Source organism: Passer domesticus, chromosome 3, assembly GCF_036417665.1.
Source record: "Passer domesticus isolate bPasDom1 chromosome 3, bPasDom1.hap1, whole genome shotgun sequence".
Taxonomy (NCBI): Eukaryota; Metazoa; Chordata; class Aves; order Passeriformes; family Passeridae; genus Passer; species Passer domesticus.
In genome coordinates, this window is record NC_087476.1 from 9848969 (window position 1) to 9864864 (window position 15896).

Here is a 15896-nt window from a genome sequence, read left to right on the forward strand (position 1 = left end):
TGGGTCTTAAAAGCTGAGTTTGCTTTGTTACGTCTAAAATACATACCTGATGCCTTGAGGACTTCTTCCGTGCCTCCAAATGTGCCTTACTCCACACCTGCATGTCCACAGTACTGTGTGCTCAGGGATGGAGGAGAGAGTCATAATCCTTACTACCTTCACTCTCTGTCTCCAAGGCACTTGGGTGATGTCCATTGCAGGAGCACCTGCTAAAGCACCCCACTCTCAGCCCAGTCTGTTCTTGAACATTTCCATGGATAGGGCAGCCACAGCTTCTCTGGGCAACCTGTTCCGATGTCACACCACCCTGACAGGAAAGAATTTCCTCCTAATATCCAATCTAGATCTCTCCTCTTTTAGTTTAAAACCATTCCCTTTGGTCCTACCACTACCTGCCTGTGTAAAAAGTTGCTCTCCCACTTTTTTATAAGACCCCCTTCAAGCACTGAAGTGCACAATGAGGTCTCCATGGAGCCTTCTCTCTTCCAGGCTGATGGAGCCAATGGAGGGAATCCTGTCTGGCTGGCTGGAGCTGGATAGCTTCTCATCATGGCAGGTGAACACTATTCAGAAACACAGGGAAGAAAAAGGATGTACATTTGATGATAAATCCATCACAAACACTCTCTGTTCTGTGACTTTATTTATTGGAAAATACCTGTGGCTTCCCTGGAAGGCAGTTTAAAATGAATGGGTATTTCATTTTTGGTTTAACACCTTAGGTAGCCCAGGGAATAAAGGTGGTTTACAAAGGCTGCTCTTGACATCTGGTTTTAGGACACAAGCACAAGTCATCAAAAGAAAATCTTGCAGAGGTCTATTTATCAATAAAATATTTAATAAACTTATCTGTACAAAATATTAAAAAGGTTATTGAAGAGTATACAAGAATATTTATTTAACAAATATATACTGCTATATAATATATTCAAGAAAATATAGATTGCTGTTTACAGTTCATTTACAATCCCATATGTACAATCTATTTAAACTTTAGATACATACAAACAATGCATTTACACCATCACGTACAGAGCTATCTTCTTTAGAGATATTTCACACACCCAGACCTGAAAAAGCTGCACAAATACATGGATAGTTCAGAGGCACACACAGGGATACGAGAATCATAACTACTAGAAATACAGCTATTCGAAACTTTTAATTTTTTTATATTTTCCTTTCTAATCAATGAAAAGAACATATAAATAAAACCACGACTGACCAGCAGAGAGGCTCATTTTGTCAGAGGAACTCCAGAAAATGTTGACTTGACTCCAGAAACAGAGCACACAAGTGATGGGATGCAAAGGGACTGGGCAAACTGGGATTAACATTGCTCCCTCTCCATCTGGGACAGGGAGCACCAGGAGCAGAGCAGGTCTGTGCTGCACAGAGGAGTGTCCATTTCCTTTGAGCAGCATCTCCACCAGCTTTTCCAGTGGGAGCTGCAGAGCAAGACAGAGCTGGTGACTGCAGGTGGGCACAGCCCCTGACTGCTGCTCAGGCTGTGGGAGCTCCACTGCAAAGGCACTGAAGCTGAAGTGTGGGAGCTCTGGACCTTCAGCATCTCAGACCTTTCTTTAAAAGGTTCATCACTCACAACAGGTGGGATGGATGCAAGCAGGATGATCACCCTGGGCAAGGACAGGATGAGCTGCTCCTACAAAACGCTCCATCCCAGCTGATCACTTCCTACATAGAAACTTAACTCTGGCACCTTCAAGGAGAAAAACTTGGCCCCTCCCTGTGTGACCATCCCTTTTCCTGGCCTGTGGATGCTGTTTCACACTGCTGCTGCTGGCTGAGCTCCTGGGAGCCCCTTGGTGCTCAGCAGTTCCTGGCACACAGCTCCCTGGGATGGCCAGCATGGGAGCAAAACAGCCCTAAACTTTGCCTCCTGTTTATTCCCTACTGTTCTCCTCCCCTCTCGTCACCAAGGCAGGATGGAGGAAATGAAGGAAACACCACAGGGAACGCTGCCATCTTCCCAAAAACTGGGACCAATGTCACAGTTCCCAGGGAGGCCAGGCTTGGCCCAGCCTCTGGGTCTCATTCCTCTGGTGATGGAGACCAGGTGCCACCAGCACAGGTTGACATTGTGGCAAAGAGAAGGGGAGGAGAGACCCAAACACCCCCACCTTGCATCAGAAAGGCACTTGAGTGTGTGACCCATTGTGAGCAGATCCCCTCGTCCCACCAGCTTCAGACCTGTCCCCTCTCTGTCCCCTGCCCCAAGGCACAGAGTGCACCACGTCCTCCTCTGCTGAGCCTCAGCCTTCCCTCCCCCGCCAAACACCACAGCAAGTCCTGAAAACACTCCCTGTCCTGAAAACCCAAGGCATGAGCACAAGTATCAAAGCAGAAAAATGAGCTCAAAAAACGTATGACTGAACTATTAAGTGGTGATGACAGAAAAATGGAGAGCAAAACCTGCTGAAAAAACATTGAAAATGTGTGGAGTTCTGGTTTCACCCATGGAATGGATGCGAATGGATCAGGCTTTGGTTTAAGATTTTTATACCAGTTCCATGCAAATGCTCTGCTGCCCAAGCTTCCCACCCTAATCCATCCATTGACCAAGAGTCAAACAAGGTGCATCCATCAGCCCGTGCTCCTTCCCACCACCACCTTATCAGGCTCCTCTCCAACACGGAAAATTCAGGGGTTGTTTGAGTACTGCAGTCAGTAAAAGTGAAAAGGAGACACAGGGCTATTTGTGTCTTGAGGTGCAAAGATGCAAAATATCCTTTAAAATGCAAAACATCCTTTAAGACTGGGTTCCTTGGTCAGTAGGCTACACCAGCATGAATTCCAAATTTTTTGTCATTTTCTGAAGGCCCAGATCACTGGCTGGTAGGACGTAAGTGATTTTCAGAGACATCTTTGCACCTCTATGTACCTCACCACACTCGTACTAGGAACAAAGAGCTTAGAAGGCCTGAATGCAGCTGGTTTTACCTTGAAAGACATAAACCAGCTTATGACAAAATTGAATTGTCACACACACCAGCCTGGTGGAACATCTCACTCTTTTACCAGCCATTAATTCAAAGATAGGAAAGACAAAAAACTCACCCCCTCCCACACAAATTCACCCATCAGCAGCACCCCACCCACAGAACAGGCACTCCCCAGCTCCTTTCTTCATTGTGTTTTCATGGAGAACACACTCCCACGGTGGGGACACTGCTACACTCTGCTCCTGCCACCCTGCATCTCCATTCTGACCCCACATAAGGGATCCCTGATGCCAAGGGAGCTGCTCTGAGGCCAGTGGGACACACACCACTGCTGGCCATGAGCAGAGCCACACTGCTCTCAAAGACCTTGCTTCTTCCCACACAGGTTCTCCCACCCCCTCACCTACCCAGAGCATGATGTGAAGAGATAAAAACTCAGCCCACAAGCCCAGCTGCACCCAGCACAGGGGACACAAGAAGTGATTTGATGGAACTGCCCAAGCAGGCCCATGATAGCCCTTGATCCCCTGTCACACACAGACGTGGGGCACACAGCCCCAGTGCAGGTGACAGCCCCTGTGCAATGCCCAGGCTCTGCTGCCATTGCCCCACAGAGGTTTCTCCTCCCTGGCACACGGCCCTGCTGCCCCAGCACAGACAAAAGAGAAGGCACTTGGATTTCAGAACGCAGCGTGGATTTCCATGCTCAGCAGGAAACCATGGCATTTCCAGCAGTTTTAGCCCAACACAAGTATGAGCTGGGCTGGTATTTATGATGTATCTGCCACGTTCACATGGCTCTGTGGGTTTTGATGTAACTATAAACACTGCTGTTGATAAAATCACCACAAGCAGGAGCTCATGACAAAACTCCTGTTAAGGCTGGAGAGCAAAGCCATGGCAGCCCTTCAGCATCCCAGGTGCTCTGCTCCTTTTGCCCAGATGCAGCCCTTGGGACCTGGATTCCCAGGGCTCCCAAGGGATGCCCCAGCCTGTCTTGTCTCCTCCCGGCCAGCAGCAGGGTGTGTGTGTGTCTGCTGCTCCATGGGGGCCAGCACAGGTCACTCTCCCCAAATACCACCAAGTTTTTCTCCTTAAAACTGCAAAAGGAGCTGTTTGTTTTGCAAGGGGAGTGTGATGGATAAATCACTGGTCAGTGAGAGCTGTGCAGCCAAGGACTGGGTGAAAACCCACGGGGTGCAAACACCCTCAGGAGTCACTGGCACTCAAACTTGAGCAGAAGGCTCAAGGCTTGGGGTTTGCTTTTAATCAGAACTGGTGCCTTTGCAGCCTTTTCCTCATGGGTGTGCCAACCATCAGCCAACAGGCAAAGAGGATGTGGCTCCATCTGCCAGTGCTGATCAGAAGTGAGGCCACTGGGATCAATGCAGCTGTGCCAGGATGAAGCTACATCAATCCCTTTTCCATATGGATCCTCTCTGCCAGAGGATAGTGATTTCCCTATCATTGGATTTGAAGTATGATGTAAAAAAAAATTAAAAAAGAAAAAGGGGGCAACACATGGTTAGAAAAGCCCCCTATTATAAGAAAATTAAAAATAATTTTTCCTTTAAAAAATAATAAAATCTGTAATTCTTGGGAAGTATTTCTAGGCCAGAAACACCCCTGGTGACCAGGGTTAAACAGGGCATAAAGTCATTTTGCTTCTGACTGTTTCTGAAGGCAGTGGCTTCAGTACAAGCTCAGAGAACCCCCAGATAAGGCACACACACACACACCAGTTCAGCCCCTGTCCCAAATGGGCAAGTTTCCCCAGATCCCAGTGCTTCTAAGTCAAATGAGCTCACTCTGCAAGCTTCCCTACTCCTGTGCAATTACATTCCCATGTCAGCGAGGAGGGAGCCAGTTAAGCATGGATACACAGTCCTTTTAAAATGCTTAATATTTCTAGTTTCACTGTAATTATATCCTGCAGATAAAAATGGTGCTCAAGGTCAAACAAATCCTCCAGGAGAATATGCACTGCATGGAAACTGTTTGGGTTTTTTTTAACTGGAAAGGTTGTATAAATACTGCAGATTGAGAACCTATAATTATCCATTAAAATCACTCTGAGACTGCTGAATTAATATTTGTCTATGTTCAATCTCTAGTCTCATATTTATAAAGTTTACATGTGCCCAAAAATCAGCTCAAGCAGGAGGCAACTGATCAGAAATACTTTTTTTCTGGGCCTTTCCTTTGGCATTAGAGCGTGATGTTCTTCAGAGACGCAACTCCAGGGATGGGGGCTGGGCTGGGCCACCACTATCCTGCAGCCAGTCCCCACCAGCCTCTCTCCAAAGGCAGGATTCACTGCCCCATGTCCTCCACAGACACATCCCTGTGTTGCCCCAACAGTGCAGGGCTGCAACAACTCAGCTGAGAGAACCTCCCTGCCTGGGAAAGGATTCCACACCCACCACTCCCATTTAGAATCGTGCAACCATTGAGGTTGGAAAAGATCATGTCCTACCATCAACCCCATCAAATTCACCATTAAACTGCCTCCTCAAGTGCCATATCCACACAGTCTCTGAACACTTCCAGGGATGGTGACTACGCTTCCTTGGGCAGAGCTTTACAACCCTTTCTTTGACTTTTTTCCCCAAATATTTAACCTAAAACTCTACACATTTGCAATGGCTCTGATGGTTGCTGCCCAAGACTAATCCCACTGTTTGGTGCAACCTCCAAATCTGCCTGGGGATGGAGAGGCAGCCTTTGCAGTTGCCATGCAGGGATAAAGGGGACAGTGGTGGCTTTTACTCTGGAAATACTCCTCTGGGAGCAAGGAGCAGCACAGTTATCCACCAAAGCCCCCAGCTCCACTCTCCTCCAGCCCTGCCCTGCTCATGCACATCCCCCTGGAGCAGCCCCAGGCAGGGAGCTGCCTCCCCTGACTCCTCAGAGAAGCAGAAAGAGGATCCAGCTCCATCCTTTGCCTCCCTTTGTCCTCCAGAGGTTGTTTGCCCAGGAAAGGAACAGGAGGCACTTGGCACAGGCCCAGCACTGATGGGCTTCTCTCAGGGGGATGAAGTTTGCTCCCCCACCAAACACTCCTGCTCAGGGGTGCCCAGAGCCAGGAGAGCCAGGCTGGGTTCCCAAATGGGTGAAAGCACGGACAGCATCGCTGCCAGCAGCGACCTCTGTGCTCCCCCCAAATCCTCCCCTCGTTTATCCCAGTGACCCAGGCCATGGAACTGCAGCAACTGAGCCACTGCTTTTGTCCCCAGCACCAGCAAAGCCATCCTGGGGCTCAGGACAAAAGCACTGCCCCAGAATGGGGTTTGGGGTGAAGAGCTGCAAGACCCAACCTGTCACCCTGCTCTCCATCAGCACCTCCAGACCTGAGGAGGGTGACAGCTGTCTGTTCCCTGCAACTCTGGCTAAAAAATACCCACAAGAACTGGGAGTCACTGGCATCACCGCCCCGTGGACACAGCACCACAGGAGCAGGTTTCAGGGCACCTTTTTGGTGGAGGCTCACAAGAGCCACCAGCCAGCAGGGGCTGCCAGGAGCTGTATATATTTTGCTTGGATTTGAACTGCCCATGAACCTTCACCACAAATATTTGGAGGAAGGGGAGGGGGTAAAGGAAACAAAAACATTTTAAAAAATTGTCTCAGCAGTGAGAAAAACTATCAAACAACCAAAGGCAATTGAAAAATTAGGTACTTCCAAAGCTTGGTAACTTTATAACTGATGTGGAATCTGGCAGCTCGAGCACTGCTGTGCCAACCTCCTTCCCCAGCCAGCTGTGCTGAAGCCAAAGGGCAGAGGAAATCACAAACCCTCGTGCTGACCCCTCCTCAGCACTCAGGAGCCTCAGCCTCCCCAAATGCTGACAGGGAGAAAACCCATGGCATGGACCTGATCCATCCTCTTCCCCCCAGCCTCCATCTCTGAGCATCCCCCTGGACCCCTGGAGGCAGAGACATCATTAGCATATATTTACATTCATGCTGAGGCAGGGAGATGGGTTTTCCTTTTGGATGCAAGGATGTAAAGCCAGAGGAGCTCTGCAAGTGCCAAGGGGGTAGATGAGACTTATGGGCACCACAGCTGATCCTCTGAGCTGCCACCTGCCCCAGCCTGAGGATGCAGAGCAGAGGATGGAGGGAGGCTGGGGGTGTTATCCCAGTGGATTTGTCACTGTTTTCAATGGACACATTTACTTCCTACTGATGCACTTGGGGGGAAGGGACTGTTGAACCTCACCAAGGCTTTTCTGATCTTTGAAATCATTTGGATCTCAGCAGAGCTCTCTGAGGCAATCCCCTCTCTGCCCTGGCCAGGCTCAGCCCTCCCATGCCACACTCCTTCCATGGAGGACAACTGGATTTACGTAGGAAAAAATCCCATGTTTTCCAGCAGGGATTTATCTCCTCCAAAAGCAAACTACCATGGCTAAGAAGCACTGATGCTTACACACCAGCACCCTGGCCACAAGAAAAAACAAACCATCAAACACAAAATCTGTGCAAATACATCTCTGGTCTAAGCCAAGCCACCCAGAAAGCCAAAGTTTGGTACCAAAACCCACTGAGGTGCAGCAGAAAAGCCTGCCAGCACCCAAAGAATGGATCCAGCATCCATCCTGACATGGATGAAGAGCTTCTCTGGTTTAAAGGTAATTTATACTCAGCTCCTGAGTTACTAAAACCCTGCAGCCCTTTCAGCACACGTCAAAGCACCTCACTTCATATAGCAGTCCCTGAGGGTAGCACTCAGCCCTCTGCATGGGAAAGGTCTGTTCCTGGAGGATCCAGCTCCCTTAATGGAGCAGGGAGCAGCCAGCCCTCCAGGGAGGGACACAGCTCCCTGGGAAATCCATGCCAAAGGAAGATAGGGTGGAGCTTAGTGCTTTTATAGAGATTATTTGGAAAGAGAAGAACCCGAGTGAAATGGCTCTTCCCTAGGGAACTTGGGACCTTTGTTTCTCTCCAGACATGTTCAGGATAGCTGTGTGACTTGCAGGCCTGATGCTGGGTTCCCAGTATTCCTTGAAACAGAGTTTTGTGCAGCAAAGGGAGGGGACTCTCCCACCAGTACCTCCTGCAAGACACAGACAACAAAGCCAGCGCTTCTGACCATGTGGAGCGGAGGCATCTCCAGCTGAAGCCTCCCAGGGCCACTCCCATCTTTCTAAGAGCACAAGCTCTGTTCCAGACCTGACTCTTTTAGCCTCTGATTCTCCTTCTTTCCTGTCTCTGCCAGCAGACTCACAAACCTCTCCCCACTGCAAACAGGCCTGGACCAAGTGATTACAACCCACGCCAGCCACAGGTTCTCCCCCCCTGCCTTCCCCCAGGGATCCCTTATTTTTCCACTAAGAAACTCAGGGCAGTAATTTGAAGACTGACAGAAAAACTCCTTTAACTCAAAGAAAAGAGCATTCCTTCCTCACCTCCATCCCACTGCCACAGCCAGAGGGTGATGCTGACCTGATCCCTCTGCTGCAGACCCCACTCCACCTCCCCCCACCCCAGGTCATCATTCTGACCAAGACAATTTTGGCTCGACATTTTCCAAAACCTCTGGGAAAGAAGTTGTCAGCTCCACTTAGGCAAACCAAGTGTATCAGGCAGAGCTCAGAGGCTGAGGAGACATTCCCAAGGCACAGAGATGGTGGCAGCCTCAGTCTCAGAGGGGCACCCCCCATCCCTCCTGGGGTCAGGGTGGCCCAGAGGAGACAGGGGACACCTGCTCTGAGCTTGGCTTTTGGAAAGGCACACACCAAAATGTGTATGTGTGTATACATCTATATCTATATATTTTATATATATATATATTTATATTTATATATATATATATATATAAAATGGGCAGGGCTGCTGAGCAAGGCCAGGAGGGATAGGGAGAGCTGCAGAAATTGCTACCTGCAGCCACACGTCTCCACGACCATGTCCTCATACTGTTTGTAAACCACATTGTTCCCAGAGTCGATATAGAGGATGCTGATGGGGCTGAGCTTGGAGGGCACGCAGCAGCTCGGGGGGGTGGACTCGGGGTCCATGGAGTTCATCAGGGTCTGGATTATGGCATGGTTGGTGGGCTCCAGGTGGGAGCGCAGCGGGAAATCGCAGACCCCCTCGCAGTGGTAGGCCTCGTAATCCAGGGGGGCGATTATCCAGTCATCCCAGCCCAGCTCCTTGAAGTTCACGTGCAGGGGCTTCCTGCTGCAGCGAGTCTTCGCCTTCTTCCCATGGCCTCTGCCCCCAGACCGGGCGGCAAGGGTGGTCCTCCTCTTCCTCCGCTTCAGGAACGCCTCCTGCCCGGGATCGGGGGACTCCAGGGAGGGGGGGCTGCCCAGGGCCTTGATCTTATCCCGGATCTCCTTGAAGAGGTTCTCCTTCCTCTGGGTGCGGGAGAAGGCCACGAGCAGGGCTCGCTCGTGGGGCTGCGGCCGGGGCTTGGCGAAGCCCAGCTGCCGGGGGGGCAGGAGCTGCCCCGACTGATCCGAGACGATCCTCAGCAGGAAGCACAGCAGCTTTCCCGAGAGAGACCTCTCCCTCTGATCCCGCAAGGCCTCCCAGACATCAAACACCTCCCATCTGGAGGAGCCCGCGTCCAAAATGTCCGCGGCCCTGGAGTCCAGCAGCCGGGGCTCCTCGCCGTCCCGGCCGGGGCAGGTGGCAAGGAGGAGGTGGTGGAAGGTGCCTTCGGGGGACAGGGCCAAGCTCCGGTTCTCAGGGAGGGAGCGCAGGATCCGCAGCTCCGCGCCCGTCACCTCCTCTGCCTCAGGCAGGCTGGAGATGTCAAAGAGGTACCGCTGCTCCGAGGCGGATGGGGAGGCATCTGGAAGAGATAACACAGAGAAAAAAAAAAAAAAAAGGAAAAAAAATTAAATATCGGCAAGCCAAAGCCAAGCTGTCATTAGCGAGGTGCAAGGGATGCAGAGGTAACGGGGGAGATGTCGCTGTGCAGCGTGGCTTCCTGGGCATCCCCACGGGACACAGGCTGTGTGTCCTGCATCCCGGGGCGTCACTCTGGCTGGGGGCACCAAAAACAAATGGGAAGGAGAAGGTACAGAGGAAGGGAGGAATCAGTTCAAATAAGTGGCTTCTCATCAGCACAGACTCTTCTCCACATCCTGAGGAGGCTTCTCTGCTTCCTCCCAGGTGTTCCAGTGACCCCAGATACACCACTATTCTCTCAGCCACACCTGAACCTGTGCAGCACATTACCATCCCCAACCAGCGTTTGTCACCCATTTCTCCTGCCCCAAGTGTCACACACATACACATGCTGTTAAAAATGCCACTTTCCCCTCACACATAGGCACAGACACACAGGTCTGAGAGAGGCACCCACAGCAGCTGAAAGTGAGCCCAGCCTCAGTTTGGCACTATTTTTAGTGGATCCAAAGACCTGACACAGACTCGTGCAGTTTCTGGCACTGAATAAATATACTCAATTGTGAATTAAAAAAAGAAACACCAAAGGAGGTGGAGCTGGGAAGAAGGGGTGAATTGAGTTCTGGGAGGGCTGTTTTTTGTTTTCTCCCTCGTTAACGAGAAACCTGACCTGGGCATGCTGCAAACATCTCTGCTGTGCCCGGAGCGCCCCGACCCGCTGCCGGCAGAGCCCTGCCCGCCCACCGCCGCTGGGTGCAGCCTGCACCGCCCCCGGGGGGAAACTCCTTCCCCCTGTCACTTGCTGCTGCTGCTATTATCATCATTAACAGTACTATTATTATTCATTATGGTTATTAAAATTACTATTTGAAAAGCAGATCTAAAATTCCAATGAGAAGCAGATAAGAGCAGATAAGGGGATCCCTTTGAAGAGTTCATCTGGTTTCGTTTTGCGCTGAAACTTCCCAGGACCTGCGCTCAGTTTTCGCCCAGCTCTCACAAGCCGAGCACTGCCCACCCTCCCACCGGAGCATCCTCCTCCCGGTCCCGGCTCGCTCCCCCGACGTTTCCCCATCAGCTTGCAGTAAACCTCCTCCCGCAAAGGCTGCGGGCAGGATGCGGCCCCTTCTGGGTGTGGGGATGGGGCTGGGGGGGCTCTCCCACCACAAGGCAGCCAGCGACAGGGACGGGGTGCGGCTGCCGCTGCTTTTCAGTTTGCTTTTTCATTTTATTCGATCGGGAATGTATTACTTTCCCCACCCCCCCCCCCAGCCGAGCGAACTTTACCGGCAGGGCGCGAAGTACACATACACTTGTATTTGTTAAACGTATATCATTAGCTGCGTATATGCATTTGATTGTTATTATTATTAGATTGGCAGGTATGAAGCGGGCAAAATAGGGCGGAGAAGGGGCCGCGATGCCGAGCTCAGCCGGCGGCGCTAGCGGGAGTCGCTCCGGGGCCGAGGGGGCCGAGAACCACCGGGACACCGCGGCTGCGCTCCCTGCCTGGCCCGGCCCGGCCCGTCGCCGTGTCCCGCGGAGTTGTTCGGGCTGCAAAGGCTCCGGCAGGACGGGGATGCGGCGCGGAGGAGCTGCTCTCCAGGTGCGCCGCACGCCCCGGGCCCGCACCAGGGGCGGGAGGTCCCGAGAGCCCCGCAGCGCCGCTCACCCCGTCCTGGCGGCTGCAGCTCGCACCCCGAACCGCATCCCTTGACACCGACTGCGTGTGCAACCCCATCGCCACCCCAGAGCCCGCTCTGCGCCACTCTCATCTCCGTCGGCAAGCCCCTTCACCGGTGCCAGGCACAATCCTTTTGCTGTGCCCATTGCCAACCCTCCTAGCCGTATGCTCACGCACAGCCCCACTCCCAGCCCTGTCCTCGCTCAGACTCGCGCACGGCTTCGTTCCCGTTAAAGAAGCGGGATGCGCAGCCCCTATCCCGTGAGCTCCATCCCCGGCAACCAGCCCGTGCGGAAACCAGCGCACAGCCCCATTCCCCAGCCAACGCACACCCCTACCCCAGGCACAGCCCCGCGCTCGGACCAACACGCGAGCATCCTCTCCGTGTGCCATCACGTCCCCAAACTCACGCTCAGAGCGACGCACAACCCCGTGTATCCATCCCCACATGCACACAGGAGCCCGATCCCACGCACAACACCGTCTCCATCCCCAAGCCCATTCCGAAGCCCAGGCACCGACTTCTCTCTCTCCCGACGGCGGAGTCCCGGCGGGGCGGCCGCTCGGCGCTCCCCGCCCGGCCGCGGCTCTCCCGCACTCACCGCTGCGCGCCCGCTCCGCGAAGCCCGTCACGGTGTCGGCGCGGCGGCCGGGGGCGCGCCGGGCGGCCAGGCGCTGGTACAGGGCCACCATGTAATGATGCGGCACCACCGTGCCGTTGCGGAGAGCCCCGTCCCTCCGCGGCGGGGAGGAGAAGGGGGAGGCGGCGGCGGCGGAGGAGGAGGAGGCGGAGGAAGGCGCGGCTGCCGAGGGTCGCTGGGGAGCGGCCGCCGACGGGCCGCGCACGGCGGCGGCCTCCAGCCCGCGGCGAAGGCGGCAGGCGCCCAGCAGGCAGAGGCAGAGGGCGGCGGCGGCGGCGCGGAGGCGCATGGCGGCGGCCCGGGGCTCGGCGCGGAGCTGCTGCCGCCGCCGCTCCCCGCCCGCTTTTGAACATCGTCTTCGCCCGCCGCCGCCGCCGCCGCCGCCGCCGCGACCGCGGCCGCCCGCCGCCCGGGGGCGCCCCCTGCCGGCCGCCCGCCCCTCCCCGCCCGCGCCCCGCCCGGTGACAGACCCCCGGAACCCCCCTTGGACCGAGCCCCGCCCGGTGACAGAGCCCCGGAACCCCCCTTGGACCGAGCCCCGCCCGGTGACAGAGCCCCGGAACCCCCCTTGGACCGAGTCCCGCCCGCCCCGGCAGGTGACAGACCCCCGGAACCCCCCTTGGACCGAGTCCCGCCCGCCCCGGCAGGTGACAGACCCTCCCGGACCCCCCTTGGACCGAGTCCCGCCCGCCCCGGCAGGTGACAGACCCCCCCGGACCCCCCTCGGGATCCGCTTCGCCCACCCCGGCAGGTGACAGACCCTCCCGGACCCCCCTCGGGATCCGCTTCGCCCACCCCGGCAGGTGACAGACCCTCCCGGACCCCCCTTTGGACCTCTACCCGCCCGCTCCGACAGGTGAGAGATCCCCGGAACCCCCCTTGGACCGAGCCCCGCCCGCCCCCGCAGGTGACAGACCCCCGGATCCTCCCTTGGACCTCGTCCCGCCTGTCCCGGCAGGTGAGATACCCCCGGATCCCCTCTGGTCCTCGCCCCGCCTCCTCCGCCAGGTGCGGAACCCCCGGACCCTCCGTCGGATCCCGGCCCGTGTCCCCCGGCAGGTGAGAGATCCCTCAAGGCACAGCCCCGTGCCAAGGCTCACCCCGGCCTCACTGTGGGGGGGAACGGGGTTGTGTTTGACTGTGGAAGGCGACCCCAGTTCGGATGGCGGGAGGTGGAGGGGACACCACCACCTCTGTTTGCTGAGGTCACATTTCGGAGCGGGGACTGACCGGGACACCACCGAAGACTGGACCGGGAAACCTCACCCCGTACTGGAGCGGGTCACTCACCACCCCGCACTGGGGCCGGGGTCCCGGTCCTGCACTGGAGATGGGGCTGTCCCGGCTCTGTTCCGAACGGAGGAACCGCCACCCCATGTTTCGGCAGAGCCTTTTCCCCGGCACTGCCCGCGGGGGTGATGCCGGCGGCGGGGCCGGGCTGGGAGCGGCCGGGGCACCCGGAGCGACCCGCCGTGGGGCGGCCCCGGGCCCCGGGCTCCCCCCGCACCCCTCCGAGATGCCCCGGGCTGCCCCGAGCCTCCATCGGCCCCGGTAATTCCGACCCGGGAGTCCGACACCGGAGCAAAACAAAGACCCAGCCGGGCTGCGGGCTGATGTTTTCCCTCGCGCGGAGGGTTTCCTTGGTAAAATTCAGATGTTTCCTTGGGTCTCGATTAAAATAACAAAGTGGGGTATTTACTAGGATGTTATTTCAAGTCTCTTAAGTCCCTGGTTATGTCTGTTGCGATTTCTCCGCAAATACAAAAACAAGCGCTGCGATGATTTATTTGAAGGAATGCAGGTGTTTCGCCAAAACAAACACGGCTTTTTTTTTTTCTTCTCCCCCCCGAAACAATCACTTCTCACGAACATTTGTCACTGCAGGCTCTTGGATTTCTTTCTGCTGTAATTTTACAGGTGTCTTGTCACAGTATTGTGAGCAGGTTTCTAATGCCAACCAGTGGCTTTGCTCGGTATGTACACACACTGCGACGAGACATGGACGGCATCCCAGGACACCATCCCAAGAAAACCCCATCCCAACAAACTCCTGTCCCACGCAGCGCTGGATGGCCAGGCCTGAAGCCATTTGCACACCTTGCACAGCACTTGTGGAGTTGCACAGCCTTTGCACAGGGTTTGCACAGCCTGCACATGTTGCTGGCATGGTTAGCACAGCATTTGCACACTCAGCGTGCTCACACGGGGCCTTGCACACATCACCCCCAGCAGTCAGTGACCCCCGGGAGCCTAACCCAGCTGGGGCAGGAGGCAGAGGAAGGGCTAGCAGAGGAAGGCTTCATCAACTGTTATTCTTCTGTCAGTCCCTTATTAAATCCAGCCTGATGCTGTTCAGATACTAAAGGTAATTTTTAAAAACCATCTGACAAGACCTCTCATCCCTGCATCCTCACTCCCCCCTGGCCAGGGTGCTGAGAGCCCTCCCAGAACCAGGACATGGCAGCAGGGCTCTGTGCTCAGGGCCTCTCTTCCCAAAGATGGGAATGCTGAAAAGCACTGTCCGGTCCTGTCCCACTTAATCTCACCTCAGAGAGCAGCCCCAGGCTCCAAACTGTGCTCCTGATGCTCCCACTGCAGCACATGGCAGCACTCAGTGCTGCCCAAGGAAGGGACCAAAAGGGTCAGCAAAAGTATGGAAGGATGATGGGGTGAGAAGGACTGCCGAATGGGCAGACAAGTCTATCCATAAACCTCCAGGCTTCTTGCAATGGTTTCTGGAGCATCCTGCCTGGAACCATTTCACACAGTCAGTTTTATGGGAAAAAGTGAAAGGTACAAAAATGGTGAGTGTGGGCCCCAGTCCCACAACCTTTCAGCCTCAAGCCCCCAAGTCTGTACATCCTCCTGCAGGTTGGGGTGCATGCAACTGCCACATATGTGGGACCCCAAGCTTCACCAAATTCCCTGGGACTGTCACTGTCACTGTCACTGCATTTTTGATCTCTATGTTGCAAAAATTAAAGTTACATTGATGCAACAGACAGCTGTGCCTCCTGTTTGTTCTTCCCCCACAACTTTTTTTGCCCACAGACCAGTCCTCAGCTCCCAGTGTGGGCACCAGGGCCAAATCCCTGCCTGTTGCAAGCTGAGCAATGGATTCCTGTGCATCAATTTGCACCACACCATCCTTGTCCCTGTGTGCAGCTGTCCCCATGACAGAGCCTTGTGCTGCTGGGTGACAAGAGGCAGATCCCTGTGCTCATTGCCTGTATGGAGACCCAGGCACAGGCACACAGACCCCCACACAGCCCCAGTGACCTGGACACGGGTCTGTGAGCACCAGAAGGCACACACAGAAGGCACACACACACACACACACACACACACAGGTACCCCAACGCAAGCAGCAAATCCTGCCCAGCCAAGCTGGAGGGTAGATGTGAAATCCCACAGCTCATCCTCCCAACCACACAGCGTCTATCGAGATGCACAAGCACTGACTTTCCCATCTGTTCTCCATTGCAGCCTCATTTAAACCCTTTTGGGCTTTCTTGAATTTCCATCAGCCCAGCCCAGCCCAGCTGCAGGACCTTCCCAAGCCTCCTGAGCCCTGCACAGCAGCACAGCAGCTCCTACCCCCAGTCCTTGCCTGTGCTGGGGATAGGCTCCCTTCTCTCCCACTGCAAAACTTTTGTGCATAATTTCACCCTGGCAAAAAGCCACCTTCTACCAGCCCCCTTCCAAACCCAAATTAGCACGCTGCTGCAGCAGCAGAAATTGGAGAGG

General features: G+C 54.7%; 1 protein-coding gene and 1 long non-coding RNA gene across 2 annotated transcripts; one reads left to right on the forward strand and one right to left on the reverse strand.

Annotated features, from left to right (window-relative positions):
* Positions 1-1129: 1129 nt before the first annotated feature.
* Positions 1130-12470, reverse strand: GDF7 (growth differentiation factor 7). Its single transcript, XM_064411808.1, has 2 exons — positions 12111-12470; positions 1130-9765 (listed from the first exon to the last, which is right to left on the reverse strand). The coding sequence occupies exons 1-2, from the start codon at positions 12436-12438 to the stop codon at positions 8843-8845; spliced, it is 1251 nt and encodes a 416-aa protein (XP_064267878.1). The 5' UTR covers positions 12439-12470; the 3' UTR covers positions 1130-8842.
* A 442-nt stretch (positions 12471-12912) lies between these two features.
* On the forward strand, positions 12913-15103 carry LOC135297897 (uncharacterized). The gene is made up of 3 exons (XR_010359825.1): positions 12913-13005; positions 13108-13208; positions 14067-15103. It is a non-coding gene; the product is annotated as an uncharacterized LOC135297897 (long non-coding RNA).
* Positions 15104-15896: the final 793 nt, after the last annotated feature.